Genomic DNA, 14654 nt, shown 5'->3' with positions numbered 1-14654 from the left:
CCGTGCCCCTGCTGGTTCCTGTGGGAGTGTCTCTCTCAGTCTGTGCCCCTGCTGGTTCCTGTGGGAGTGTCTCTCTCAGTCCGCGCCCCTGCTGGTTCCTGTGGGAGTGTCTCTCTCAGTCCGTGCCCCTGCTGGTTCCTGTGGGAGTGTCTCTCTCAGTCTGTGCCCCTGCTGGTTCCTGTGGGAGTGTCTCTCTCAGTCCGCGCCCCTGCTGGTTCCTGTGGGAGTGTCTCTCTCAGTCCGTGCCCCTGCTGGTTCCTGTGGGAGTGTCTCTCTCAGTCTGTGTCCCTGCTGGTTCCTGTGGGAGTGTCTCTCTCAGTCCGTGCCCCTGCTGGTTCCTGTGGGAGTGTCTCTCTCAGTCTGTGCCCCTGCTGGTTCCTGTGGGAGTGTCTCTCTCAGTCTGTGCCCCTGCTGGTTCCTGTGGGAGTGTCTCTCTCAGTCTGTGCCCCTGCTGGTTCCTGTGGGAGTGTCTCTCTCAGTCTGTGTCCCTGCTGGTTCCTGTGGGAGTGTCTCTCTCAGTCCGTGCCCCTGCTGGTTCCTGTGGGAGTGTCTCTCTCAGTCCGCGCCCCTGCTGGTTCCTGTGGGAGTGTCTCTCTCAGTCCGCGCCCCTGCTGGTTCCTGTGGGAGTGTCTCTCTCAGTCCGCGCCCCTGCTGGTTCCTGTGGGAGTGTCTCTCTCAGTCTGTGTCCCTGCTGGTTCCTGTGGGAGTGTCTCTCTCAGTCCGTGCCCCTGCTGGTTCCTGTGGGAGTGTCTCTCTCAGTCTGTGCCCCTGCTGGTTCCTGTGGGAGTGTCTCTCTCAGTCCGCGCCCCTGCTGGTTCCTGTGGGAGTGTCTCTCTCAGTCCGCGCCCCTGCTGGTTCCTGTGGGAGTGTCTCTCTCAGTCTGTGTCCCTGCTGGTTCCTGTGGGAGTGTCTCTCTCAGTCCGTGCCCCTGCTGGTTCCTGTGGGAGTGTCTCTCTCAGTCTGTGCCCCTGCTGGTTCCTGTGGGAGTGTCTCTCTCAGTCTGTGCCCCTGCTGGTTCCTGTGGGAGTGTCTCTCTCAGTCTGTGCCCCTGCTGGTTCCTGTGGGAGTGTCTCTCTCAGTCTGTGCCCCTGCTGGTTCCTGTGGGAGTGTCTCTCTCAGTCTGTGCCCCTGCTGGTTCCTGTGGGAGTGTCTCTCTCAGTCCGTGCCCCTGCTGGTTCCTGTGGGAGTGTCTCTCTCAGTCCGTGCCCCTGCTGGTTCCTGTGGGAGCGTCTCTCTCAGTCTGTGCCCCTGCTGGTTCCTGTGGGAGCGTCTCTCTCAGTCCGCGCCCCTGCTGGTTCCTGTGGGAGTGTCTCTCTCAGTCTGTGCCCCTGCTGGTTCCTGTGGGAGTGTCTCTCTCAGTCTGTGCCCCTGCTGGTTCCTGTGGGAGTGTCTCTCTCAGTCTGTGCCCCTGCTGGTTCCTGTGGGAGTGTCTCTCTCAGTCCGTGCCCCTGCTGGTTCCTGTGGGAGTGTCTCTCTCAGTCCGTGTCCCTGCTGGTTGCTGTGGGAGTGTCTCTCTCAGTCCGTGCCCCTGCTGGTTCCTGTGGGAGTGTCTCTCTCAGTCCGTGCCCCTGCTGGTTCCTGTGGGAGTGTCTCTCTCAGTCTGTGCCCCTGCTGGTTCCTGTGGGAGTGTCTCTGCTCCGTGTGCCCGGTTTCTTGTGTCGCGGTCTAACTCTGGCCCTCCGGCTTCGCTCGGCTCCCGGTCCCTGGTCTCTGCGGATGCTTCTTTACCCGGATGGCATTTGTGAAGAAGCAGCAGCGCCACAAGGAGAGGTCGGTACCGGCCCGGCGGGCGGGCGGGCAGTGCTGCAACTTCACGCCAACCCCCGGCTTTAGGATAGAAACCAGGCCCAAGAACTGGGCCAAACAAACCTGTCGAGCTGGTCGGTGAGGGGGGTCCCGGGGGTCGGTCGGTCGGTGAGGGGGGTCCCGGGGGTCGGTCGGTCGGTGAGGGGGGTCCCGGGGGCGGGTCGGTCGGTCGGTGAGGGGGGTCCCGGGGGTCGGTCGGTCGGTGAGGGGGGTCCCGGGGGTCGGTCGGTCGGTGAGGGGGGTCCCGGGGGCGGGTCGGTCGGTCGGTGAGGGGGGCCCCGGGGGCGGGTCGGTCGGTGAGGGGGGTCCCGGGGGTCGGTCGGTCGGTGAGGGGGGTCCCGGGGGTCGGTCGGTCGGTCGGTGAGGGGGGTCCCGGGGGCGGGTCGGTCGGTGAGGGGGGTCCCGGGGGCGGGTCGGTCGGTCGGTGAGGGGGGTCCCGGGGGCGGGTCGGTCGGTCGGTGAGGGGGGTCCCGGGGGTCGGTCGGTCGGTCGGTGAGGGGGGTCCCGGGGGTCGGTCGGTCGGTGAGGGGGGTCCCGGGGGTCGGTCGGTCGGTGAGGGGGGTCCCGGGGGTCGGTCGGTCGGTCGGTGAGGGGGGTCCCGGGGGTCGGTCGGTCGGTGAGGGGGGTCCCGGGGGTCGGTCGGTCGGTGAGGGGGGTCCCGGGGGTCGGTCGGTCGGTGAGGGGGGTCCCGGGGGTCGGTCGGTCGGTCGGTGAGGGGGGTCCCGGGGGCGGGTCGGTCGGTGAGGGGGGTCCCGGGGGTCGGTCGGTCGGTGAGGGGGGTCCCGGGGGCGGGTCGGTCGGTCGGTGAGGGGGGTCCCGGGGGCGGGTCGGTCGGTCGGTGAGGGGGGTCCCGGGGGTCGGTCGGTCGGTCGGTGAGGGGGGTCCCGGGGGCGGGTCGGTCGGTCGGTGAGGGGGGTCCCGGGGGCGGGTCGGTCGGTCGGTGAGGGGGGTCCCGGGGGCGGGTCGGTCGGTCGGTGAGGGGGGTCCCGGGGGCGGGTCGGTCGGTCGGTGAGGGGGGTCCCGGGGGTCGGTCGGTCGGTGAGGGGGGTCCCGGGGGTCGGTCGGTCGGTGAGGGGGGTCCCGGGGGCGGGTCGGTCGGTCGGTGAGGGGGGTCCCGGGGGTCGGTCGGTGAGGGGGGTCCCGGGGGCGGGTCGGTGAGGGGGGTCCCGGGGGCGGGTCGGTCGGTCGGTGAGGGGGGTCCCGGGGGCGGGTCGGTCGGTCGGTGAGGGGGGTCCCGGGGGCGGGTCGGTCGGTCGGTGAGGGGGGTCCCGGGGGTCGGTGAGGGGGGTCCCGGGGGTCGGTGAGGGGGGTCCCGGGGGCGGGTCGGTCGGTAATTAGTCGTGACCCGAGGCCCTGCCGTGGGTTTCCGGGCTGCAACTCTTCATGTGAAGCCTTACTTTTGTGTTAAGTTTTAATCACAATATGTTGCACTTAGAGAACCTTTTGTTTTCAGGTAGTTACTGTATTAAAACTTGGATTTGGTGTAAATAATGTGATAATTTTCTGTGGTAAATATACATTGTATCAAATCACTAAGTTTTGTTTTTTTAATCCCCTCCCTGTTCAGTATTTGCTGCAGCTTTCTTCCTTTGTTTGTTGGAGGAGTTGGCTTCCTTGTCCTCAGGATTGCAGTTTTAAATTATTTCACAGGGTTTTTTGTTCTATAGTTGCTTCAATGGTGGTGTAATTTACAAAATAAAACTTGCCGTACTAATCAGTTTTAAAAAATGACAGTCACAACTATTTTGCATTCCAAGCCATGCACTGTATGGTAAAGATGCCAGGAAGCTTTCATTGGCCTCCACCTCAGCTGTTTTGAACTGGCTGCTATATTTTCTCTGTTCTGTGCTGGGAACATAGGAACAGGAGTAGGCCATTCAGCCCCTCGTGCCTGCTCCGCCATTTGATAAGATCATGGCTGATCTGTGATCTAACTCCATATACCTGCCTTTGGCCCATATCCCTTAATACCTTTGGTTGCCAAAAAGCTTATCTATCTTAGATTTAAATTTAGCAATTGAGCTAGTATCAATTGCCGTTTGCGGAAGAGAGTTCCAAACTTCGACCACCCTTTGTGTGTAGAAATGTTTTCTAATCTCGCTCCTGAAAGGTCTGGCTCTAATTTTTAGACTGTGCCCCCTGCTCCTAGAATCCCCAACCAGCGGAAATAGTTTCTCTCTCTCCACCCTATCCGTTCACCTTAATATCTTATAAACTTCAATCAGATCACCCCTTAACCTTCTAAACTCCAGAGAATACAACCCCAATTTGTGTAATCTCCCCTCGTAACTTAACCCATGAAGTCCGGGTATGATTCTAGTAAACCTACGCTGCACTCCCTCCAAGGCCAATATGTCCTTCCGAAGGTGCGGTGCCCAAAACTGCTCACAGTACTCCAGGTGCGGTCTAACCAGGGTTTTGTATAGCTGCAGCATAACTTCTGCCCCCTTGTACTCCAGTCCTCTAGATATAAAAGCTAGCATTCCATTTGCCTTCTTGATTATTTTCTGCACCTGTTCATGACACTTCAATGATCTCTGTACCTGAACCCCTAAGTCCCTTTGGACATCCACTGTTTTTAACTTTTTACCATTTAGAAAGTACCCTGTTCTATCCTTTTTTGATCCAAAGTGGATGACCTCACATTTGTCTACATTGAATTCCATTTGCCACAGTTTTGCCCATTCACCTAATCTATCAATATCGCTTTGTAATTTTATGTTTTCATCTACACTGCTTACAATGCCACCAATCTTTGTGTCATCGGCAAACGTGGATATGAGACTTTCAATGCCTTTATCTAAGTCGTTAATAAATATTGTGAATAATTGAGGCCCCAAGACAGATCCCTGCGGGCTCCACTCGTCACATCCTGCCAATGTGAGTACCTACCCATTATCCCTACTCTCTGTCGCCTTTCACTCAGCCAACTTCCTAACCAAGTCCGTACTTTTCCCTCGATTCCATGGGCTTCCATCTTATCAAATGCCTTCTGGAAGTCCATTTAAATAACATCCATTGACATTCCCCTGTCCACTACTTTAGTCACCTCTTCAAAAAATTCAATCAGGTTTGTCAGGCACCACCTACCTTTCACAAATCCATGCTGGCTCTCTCTGATTAACTGAAAATTCTCGAGGTGTTCAGTCACCCTATCCTTAATTATAGACCCCAGCATTTTCCCCACAACAGATGTTAGGCTAACTGGTCTATAATTCCCCGGTTTCCCTCTCACTCCTTTCTTAAAAAGCGGAGTGACGTGCAATTTTCCAATCTAGAGGGACAGTTCCTGAATCTAGAGAACTTTGAAAAATTATAGTTAGGGCATCCGCAATGTGCTCGCCTACTTCCTTTAAAACCCTGGGATGGAAACCATCTGGTCCTGGGGATTTGTCACTCGTGCTTTTATTTTCTTCATTACTGTTGCTTTACTTATCGAGTCCCTGTCCCCGATTCAGTATAAGCTTTCTTGGGATTTCCGGCATGCTATCCTCTTTTTCGACTGTAAATACTGACGCAAAGTAATTGTTTAACATGTCCGCCATTTCCCCATTGTCAATGACAATATCCCCACTTTCAGTTTTTAAGGGGGCAACACTGCTCCTGACCACCCTCTTTTTTCCTAATATAACTATAAAAGTTCTTTGTATTGGTTTTGATATCCCTTGCGAGTTTCTTTTCATACTCTCTTTTTGTAGCTCTTACTATCTGTTTTGTGACCCTTTGTTGATCCTTGTATCTTTCCCATTCGCCAGGATCTGTGCCATTTTTTGCCTTTTTGTATGCCCTTTCCTTATGTCTTATACTGTCCCTTACCTCTTTAGTTGTCCATGGCTGTTTTTTTTTTGCCCCTCAGGGGTATAAACCGATTCTGTATCACGTTAAATGTTTCTTTAAACATTTCCCACTGATCATCAGTTGTTTTACCCATTAACAGATTTGCCCAGTTTACTGCGGACAGTCTCTGCCTCATCCCATTGAAGTCGGCCTTGCCCAAGTCTAGAATCTTAGCAGCTGATTCACTTTTTTCCCTTTCAAACACTACATTGAACTCGATCATGTTATGATCACTATTGGATAGATGTTCATGCACAGTTAAGCCGTTAACTAAATTTGATTCATTACTCATTACTAAATCTAGTATGGCTTGCCCCCTTGTTGCCTCCAGGACATACTGCTGTAGAAAACTATTCTGGACACACTCAAGAAATTCTGACAGTTGCTAGTCTGCTTTTCCCAATCTATGTGAAGGTTAAAGTCCCCCATTAAGACCACTATGCCTTTCTTACACACTTGTCTAATCTCTGCATTTATACAATCTAGAACTTCAGAGCTGCTGCCAGGGCTCCTATACACAACTCCCACTATAGTCTTAGATCCTTTCCTATTTCTCAATTCAACCCATAAGGTCTCTGTTGGCTGCTTACCTCTCGTTATATCCCACTTTATCATTGAAGTGATTTCATCTCTAATCATTAAGGCTATTCCTCCCCCTCTTCCATTTTCCCTATCTCTCCTGTAGACCTTATAACCTGGTATATTTAGTTCCCAATCCTGACCATCCTGCAGCCATGTCTCAGTAATAGCTATCATGTCATTCCCTCCAATTTGAATTTGAACCTGTAGTTCATTTAATTTATTCCTTATACTCTGTGCATTTGTATATAGAACTCTTAGTTAGGCCACACACCTTCGCCTGACCTTCAGCTTTGATGCTGGGTTAATCACCTTACGCCTTCTAGTTTTTATTTTATCTGTAGTGCCTAAAGTACACTTTCTTTACGCTGCTCTACGCTTTTCCCTTTCACTTGTTCTTGAACAACTGTTTGTACTATTTGTATTGTAAATTTCCTCTGGGTCTTCCCCTCTCTTGCTGCTCTGAACTTTACTCCCTTCTGACTCCCCGCTCAGGTTCCCATCCCCCTGCCACTCTTGTTTAAACCTTCCCCAACAGCACTAGCAAACACCCCCGCGAGGACATTGGTCCCGGTCCTGCTCGGGTGTAACCTGTCCCGCTTGTACAGGTCCCACCTTCCCCAGAACCGGTCCCAATGTCCCAGGAATCTAAATCCCTCCCTCCTACACCATCCCTGCAGCCACGCATTCATCCTGTCTATTCTCCTGTTCCTATACTCACTAGCACGTGGCACCGGTAGTAATCCTGAGATCACTACCTTTGAAGTCCTGCTTTTTAATTTAACTCCTAACTCCTTAAATTCGCCTTGCAGGACCTCATCCCTTTTTTTACCTATGTCGTTGGTACCAATATGGATCACGATTACTGGCTGTTCACCCTCCCCCTCCAGAATGCTCAGTGCTTCCCCACATTGATTTGGCAAAAATTGAAACTCAGAAGTGTGAAGGATCATAGACAAACTCATGCTGTGTTGTGCAATGTATTTGTTACCCCGCTATAGATTGTGTATAGAATTAAGTGTACTTCGCTGATGGCTCACAGAGTTTATCTGATGAGTAGCTGAGCCAAAGAGATCAGGAAGGTTCCAAGTTTAATAACTCTTCTTTGATGGCCTCAGCCAGACTGGTGACAGGCATTACATTTTCTCTCAGTGCATCAGAGCTAGGGAGCGGAAAATCAGCTAAACTTTATGCACTTGATCGCTATGCAGGAAATTATGTTAGAAGTGCAGAATGTGGACATAGGGTGAGGATAGGATTGTCATGGTTCTGCAGTTAAATAATCTGCTGACGCTCATTGTCATAGTTCGAAGATGAATAATGGGTATGGCCAGTTGGACAAGTTATCAGCTGGGATCCAGTGCTTGTGGAACTGAATACTGTCAGGAAGGGAGAAAATTGATAAGAACTTTTTAAAAAATTAAGTGCGAGCCATAAGGTTGTAATTTAATAGCTTTCTGATTGTTGTCCAGCCAAGAGTTATTTGTAACCTGAATCAGAGCATTGAGTTGCAGCTTTTAACTGTGTTGTCCTTTATTTGAGTAAAGTGTGCAGAGTGGCTTATGTGGCTCCTGGGCTGGCAGCTCCTTAATTAGACATATCTATGTAATCTGAATTTCCTCTGTGTCCATTTGTGTGTCCATTTTGGCAGCGACTCTGGACCTGAGCCCAATACGTCTATCTCCCTTTTTCTTTCTCTTCTCTTTCACCCCTCTTAATAGCTCCTTCTTTGGCTCTGTGTCAATTTTTGTCTGATTACACTCCTGTGAAGCACCTTGGGACGCTTTCCTACATTAAAGGCGCTATATAAATGCAAGTTGTTATGCAGTATAAGTCATTGAATGATGTCTGACCTAGTGTGAGTTTTAGCTGTGCAAGTCCACTGTAACTGTGTATTTGTGAGTAGTTTAATTTCTTTAATCAGCATCTACCAGTATGTATATAAATTTCATATTTCATCATTTTAAATGTATTAAAAATAAAAGTGAGCGCTGTGCCTGTTGGAGGTTCACTGTATTTTGATTTTGCTTCCCTTTTAGCATTCACTCCACAGTTGTGCAAAATGTAATTGTAGAACAGCAACTATATTAAAGGTAGTGCTGAAATTATATTGAATGCTGTGAGAGGCTCGTACAATGCTTGTGATTCACAGGATAGTATCATAAGGGAATTATGTTGCAGTTGGGAATCAAAGCTGTAGGGTACTTGAGACAAATTGTGTTTTAGAAAATACACTGTACATTGTATTTTCTATCATGTCCATATTACTTCATAGTGCACTGGTAACGAGACACTGAACCACAAATGTTGCTTTTCTGCACATCAAAGTTCTGCTTTTTTGGACAGGGAGTATGTATCGCAGAATATACATTATTGATAATATACTGTCAGGTAAAATGTCTCTTAATAGCCTCTTTTTGTGGAGCCCAGTTTATGGAACGTCATGAAAATACTTGCAAATTGTGAAGGAATAAGAAACATACATCACATAATTTAAGTTCTATGGGTAATTATCTAGAATCCTCTCAAAACAAATTGAATCCCACTACATAGTTGAGTATTGAAGCCATGCCTTCTTCCAGTATGTGCGCACCAAACAATAACAACAACTTGCATTTATGTAACGCCTTTAACATAGTAAAATGACTTAAGGCGCTTCAAAGGAGTGATTATCAAATAAAATCCACATAAGGAGACAGGTGACCAAAAGCTTGGTCAAAGAGGTAGGTTTTAAGGAGCATCTTAAATGAGAGAGAGGTAGAGAGACAGAGAGGTTTAGGGATGGAATTCCAGAGCTTAGGGCGTAGGCAGCTGAAGGCACGGCCGCCAATGGTGGAGCGATTAAACTCGGGGGTATGCAAGAGGCAAGAATTGGAGGAGTGCAGAGATCTGAGGGTTGTAGGGCTGGAGGAGGTTACAGAGATAGGGGTGAGGCCATGGAGGGATTTGGAAACAAGGTTGAGAATTTTTAAATCGAGGTGTTCCTGGACTGGGAGCCAATGTAGGTCAGCGAGCACAGGGGTGATAGATGAACGGGACTTGATGCGAGTTAGGATACGGGCAGCAGAGTTTTGGATGAGCTCAAGTTTATGGAGAGTGGAAGATGGGAGGCCAACCAGGAGAGCATTGGAGTAGTCAAGTCTAGAGGTGACAAAGGCATGGATGAGGTTTTCGGCAGCAGATGAACTGAGGCAGGGGTGGAGACGGCGATGTTACGGAGGTGGAAGTAGGCAGTCTTGGTGATGGAGCACATATGTGGTCGGACGCTCATGTCAGGGTCAAATAGGATGCCAAGGTGATGGAGCCATGTGATAAAGCCACATCTTGATCTACTGATTTTATTCATGTGACGTTTGTAGCAAAAGATTATAGGTTATTAAGGTCTGACTGATCCATCGGAGCCGTGTAACCCATGGGGATAGGGACTTGACATCTTTTTTTAACAGTTAGAATCATATAGCACAGAAGGAGGCCATTCAGCCCATCGTGCCCATGCCAGCTCTTTAAAAGAGTTATCCAATTAGTCCCACAGTTATAGCTGTTCTTTTGTCTTACTTTTTCCAGACTACGATGTCTTGCCCAACCTGCCTAGAGCCACGGGTGACCCTTCTGGCCTACAGTGTCACTATCCCAGGCATCCTGAGTGCTTCGGCTTTGCACTGGCTCAGGCATCCTCACCAATCTAAGTGCTACGGTTGAGCAGTAACATGAGCCTGAGATACCCACTATCACCGGCCTTGGTCACATTAAAATCTCTATACACCTTGCCCGATTGCTCCATGCGAGGCCTCTGCTTCTTTCCCCAACCTGTACTGTCTCATGCTGGCTGCTGTTAAAGTATTCCAAGTTTCAATGCTGCATTCCCTGGCCTCATGTAGGGCCAGTCTGATGAAGTGCAGTTTCTCACCCAGTCCTGGAGAAGATGTAATGCCTCCCCTGTTGAAATGTTGCTGTATCCTTATGCTGACTTACACATTCCCACTGGGTCTCCCTGCCTCCTCACTCCCTTCCAGCCTAAGGCCTTAAGTGCCTACCCAGACTTGCCTCCCATATTCTCAGACAGTACTAAAAATTAATTTTTCCTCATTCAGTCAAAAGTGCCCCCATTTTGATTGCAAACTAGACTAGAGTAATGCCAGCAGTAGCCTTGCTCCCTTTTGGAAGGTGAGAAGGTAGAAGACAGACAAATAACAGCCATGGGGGGGTGGGGTTGGAGTTGGAGTTGGAGTTGGAGTTGGAGTTGGAGTTGGAGTTGGAGTTGGAGTTGGAGTTGGAGTTGGAGTTGGAGTTGGAGTTGGAGTTGGAGTTGGAGTTGGAGTGGGGGTGGAGTGGAAGGCTGATCATTGACCAGGTACAATATCACCGTCCAGCATAGGGGCTTTAGAGCGAAGGGGGTCAGTGAACAGGTGGATCTTACCTACAGCAGTGTCCAGTGTTGTAACATAAGATAAAGAATTCCAACAAGGATAGTCTTCTTTGAATTTGAAGGACCACTGCCAGTATTTTAGTGCAAGAATATAAAATTGGCAGATCTGTATGTGGTGCCTTGAAACCAAATGTATAGATTTTAAACTCCATTATGGCAGATTTCTTGTCCTTGCTTATATTTTGAGTTTCACTGACTTTTACCCAGCTACAAAGCCCCACCCTCATTCCTCCTAGCCTAATGCCACTGACCCCAATCTCTCCCAGCCCTCGCACCCCAGCATCCCTGCTACTTCCCAGGTAGATCCTATTTTTCTTTTTATCAGTAAGATTCTTTCTTCTATATTGTCTTCTTGTCAACTTCCTGCCGATCCAAGTCCTTTGAGTTCTCTCACTACACATGTTGGTTTCTCCTTTCTGTGCCTAGCCCGTGACTTCTCCACTCTGTTCCAGTAATCATGTTGACTCCCATTTTTCTGTGGGATTTTTTAAAAAAGGTAAAAGATGTAAATTGAGTAAATCAGTAAAGTAACATTTGTGAGAGGTGCACAGAAAAAGTGGAATGCATACAGGAGATCGAATCGAAGGAATGAGTGTCACAGAAACAGTGAGAAAAAGAATGATTAAGAAGAGTCAGATGGAATCAGAGCGGTACAGAGAAAATAAGAAAGCATCCAAGCTGTACAGAGAGAGAAAGTGGAAGACAAACTGCAAGACAGATCAACTACCAGCCTAGCTACCTGCTCATGATTGAGTGGGTACACAAAGTTAGATCCCAGCCCAGCCCAGCCCACCCCAACACTCTTGGTCGTATGCCAATGAAGAGCACACCTGTGCTCCAAAACAACACATCTGGTCATCACAGCCACCCAGGTCCAAGCTTCCTATCAATATTAAATAGAAGAGAGAAAGGGACAGATGGACTGAGAGGATAGGCCCAAAGCAGCATGGCCTAGGACCCAGGATTGGGGGCAGATGGTTGGTTGAAGAAATGCAGGAGAAGTTCCTAAGTACCAAACCAATTACTTTTTTATCTGCAAGCAAGACTCTGAGGATGCCCTAGTTTCCTATGTATTATTAGTAGTGACCTTTTTATATTAAAGATATGGTAATGTTGGCAGTATCTTTGCTGTTTACTGTTTGTGAGGAAGATTGGCAGTTACCAGATATTTGCCGAGTAAGTTCCAGATCCTGTTGGATGCTTAGTGACAGCTCTGAGAGGCTCTGTTTACTAATTATTTGGACAAAGACAGGTGAGCAATAGATTCAGAGATTTAACTGCGAGTCATAGATTGCACTGTTTATATTGATCTTCAGAAACATAGCTATGGGAATGAATTACTGTTTGACACAAGCTGGCAATTTGAATATATCTGCTATAAATTGTGATTTCTGCTGAAAGCTAGAAACCATTTTTTTTGTTTGCCGCAGTCCCTTGTTCTGACTGGAAAAGTTCGTCCTAATTTTAGTTTTTTTTATTCATTGATGGGATGTGGGCACCGCTGGCAAGGCCAGCATTTATTGCCCATCCCTAATTGCCCTAGAGAAGATGGTGGTGAGCCGCCTTCTTGAACTGCTGCAGTCCGTGTGGTGAAGGTTCTCCCACAGTGCTGTTAGGAAGGGAGTTCCAGGATTTTGACCCAGCGACGATGAAGGAATGGCGAAATATTTCCAAGTTGGGATGGTGTGTGACTTGGAGGGGAACGTGCAGGTGGTGTTCCCACGTTCCTGCTGCCCTTGCCTTTCTAGGAAGTAGAGGTCACGGGTTTGGGAGGTGCTGCCGAAGAAGCCTTGGCAAGTTGCTGCAGTGCATCTTGTAGATGGAACACACTACAGCCACGGTGTGCCGGTGGTGGAGGGAGTGAATGTTTAAGGTGGTTGATGGGGTGCCAATCAAGCAGGCTGCTTTGTCCTGGATGGTGTCGAGCTTCTTGAGTGTTGTTGGAGCTGCACTCATCCAGTCAATTGGAGAGTATTCCATCACACTCCTGATTTGTGCCTTGTTGATGGTGGAAAGGCTTTGGGGAGTCAGGAGGTGAGTCACTCGCCACAGAAGTCAAGGGGAGGTGGTTAGACCATCTCTTGTTGGAGATGATCATTGCCTGGCACTTGTCAGTCCAAGCCTAGATGTTGTCCAGGTCTTGCTGCACGTGGGCGCAGACTGCTTCATTATTTGAGGGGTTGCGAATGGAACTGAACACTGTGCAATCATCAGCGAACATCCCCACTTCTGACCTTATGATGGAGGGAGGGTCAATGATGAAGCAGCTGAAGATGGTGTTGAATTTTAGTGTAGTGCTCTGTATTTTGACTCGACATATTTGTATACAATTTTGTAAGTTTGTAGAACTGTTCTTGCAATTTTGTGGATATTGCTCAAAATAAGACCTAACACAGATTGATCAATTTAATCTAATTGCAGCTTCAGTTTATCATTACAAGGAAGGTTCTTGTTAAAGAGAGGTTCACAGGAAAGGAAAAGGGTTGGACCCGTTATTTTGATCCAGTTACATTTAGACTTGGTAAAATATTAAAATTACTAACGGCTCAGATACTACACAGCCCGGAATGGTGATGTCCTTCCATAAGCTTATGGCATAATAAACCACGAGGCAAATTTCTGTCTGGAAGGAAATGTTGAGCTGTAATTTCCTCAATCCGACTTGTGCAGAAATCTATGCTGATTTCTGCGCTGATCTTGCCAATAGCAACTTGCACCGAAATTTCCTGAGAATCTCATTAGCACATGGCAGAATGTAGAAACCGAACTAAAACAAGTGGAAATCAGTGTAAGCAATCGGGGCCCGAGGAATGCATGGAACATACACCATTTTCCTTCTTTAAGTCTCTCCTTATTTTATTGATGATTTGGTATAATTTTCATAACATTCATGCGCATTAAACACAGCATGTTTTAACAAAATGTAGTTTTTCTCTTATTTATGTGTCAGATTCTGATGCGATTTAAAAAAAAAACATTCACGGGTATAAAAAAAATACTTTGTAGGTCTCATTAAAGAGAAATCAAAGGAATCGCTTTAAAACACAAGAAATAGTCACTTAGGATCTTGCTGCACCTAAAATATTGGGTGTAAATTTACGCTGTTCAGAATTGGCGTAAATGCAGGAAAATCATGTTCTCTGGCCTTTTGCATGGAGATGGAGCTATGTTAATCAGCTAAGTTGGGTTTCAGTGGATATAACGTGGGAAATGATTGAGGAAATTTGCATGTATCAGTGTTTCAGTGTAAGACTGGCATAAGTCATGTGTGAATTTCTGCGGGGTGTAATGGCACAACTCCGCTCATACGCCATTGTTATGCTGAAACTTTCCAGGAAATTCAAAGCCAATGTTTACTTTCAGAGGACTTTTGAATAGTCATTCTTAAAAACTGGTTTCAGTGCACTCCTTTGTTTTCAGAAGTAAATTGCTGTATGTTGTATATATGCTTGGCTCGTTGGTAGAATTTCCTCATTTTATACTTCGTTGTGTATGTATGTATGTCTGAGCGACATGCATTTTAGTTCTGTAATGTCAAGGGTACATGGTTCTTGAATACATTATTTTGAATGTGTTTGATTTTAAAAGCGGCTGTGACCGAGTGTACAGATATAGTGTGCATAAATCTTATGGCTGTTCCTCTTAATATTTACTAAACAATAACCTAAATATATAGCTTTGGTATTTGGAAATGGAAAATCATTTCTTTTTGGTGCCCTGGTTCATATTTATTTTTTATATCAAAACAGGTTTTCTCTGCTGCTGCTTGACCTCGAAGAGTATTATTTTGACCATCACACGTTTTATTATGTATTTGCCAATAACAAAGGAGAAAAAAGGTACTATAAATATGAATTCTGGAAATGTTGACTCAAATTATTGTGTTGGGTAATTGATGCCTGCTTCTTACTACTGGTGTGCTCAAGCAGCACTGCTAACGTGTCTCAACTAACCTATTGCATGGCAAATGTGAGGTGGTGTGAATTATAGCTGTGATATAGAAAAA

General features: G+C 48.0%; 1 protein-coding gene across 1 annotated transcript in view; it reads left to right on the top strand.

Moving 5' to 3' along the window:
* Positions 1 to 1554: 1554 nt before the first annotated feature.
* nsmaf (neutral sphingomyelinase (N-SMase) activation associated factor) overlaps positions 1555 to 14654 on the top strand; it is a 100694-nt gene continuing 87594 nt past the window's right edge. The window contains exons 1-2 of the mRNA XM_067980109.1: positions 1555 to 1770; positions 14398 to 14487. Coding sequence (XP_067836210.1) covers positions 1733 to 1770; positions 14398 to 14487 — 128 coding nt within the window. The 5' untranslated portion in view covers positions 1555 to 1732. The remainder of the gene's footprint in view (positions 1771 to 14397; positions 14488 to 14654) is intronic.

The sequence above is a fragment of the Heptranchias perlo genome, chromosome 3 (assembly GCF_035084215.1).
Source record: "Heptranchias perlo isolate sHepPer1 chromosome 3, sHepPer1.hap1, whole genome shotgun sequence".
NCBI classification, from domain to species: domain Eukaryota; kingdom Metazoa; phylum Chordata; class Chondrichthyes; order Hexanchiformes; family Hexanchidae; genus Heptranchias; species Heptranchias perlo.
This window is presented reverse-complemented; position numbering and strand designations above follow the sequence as displayed.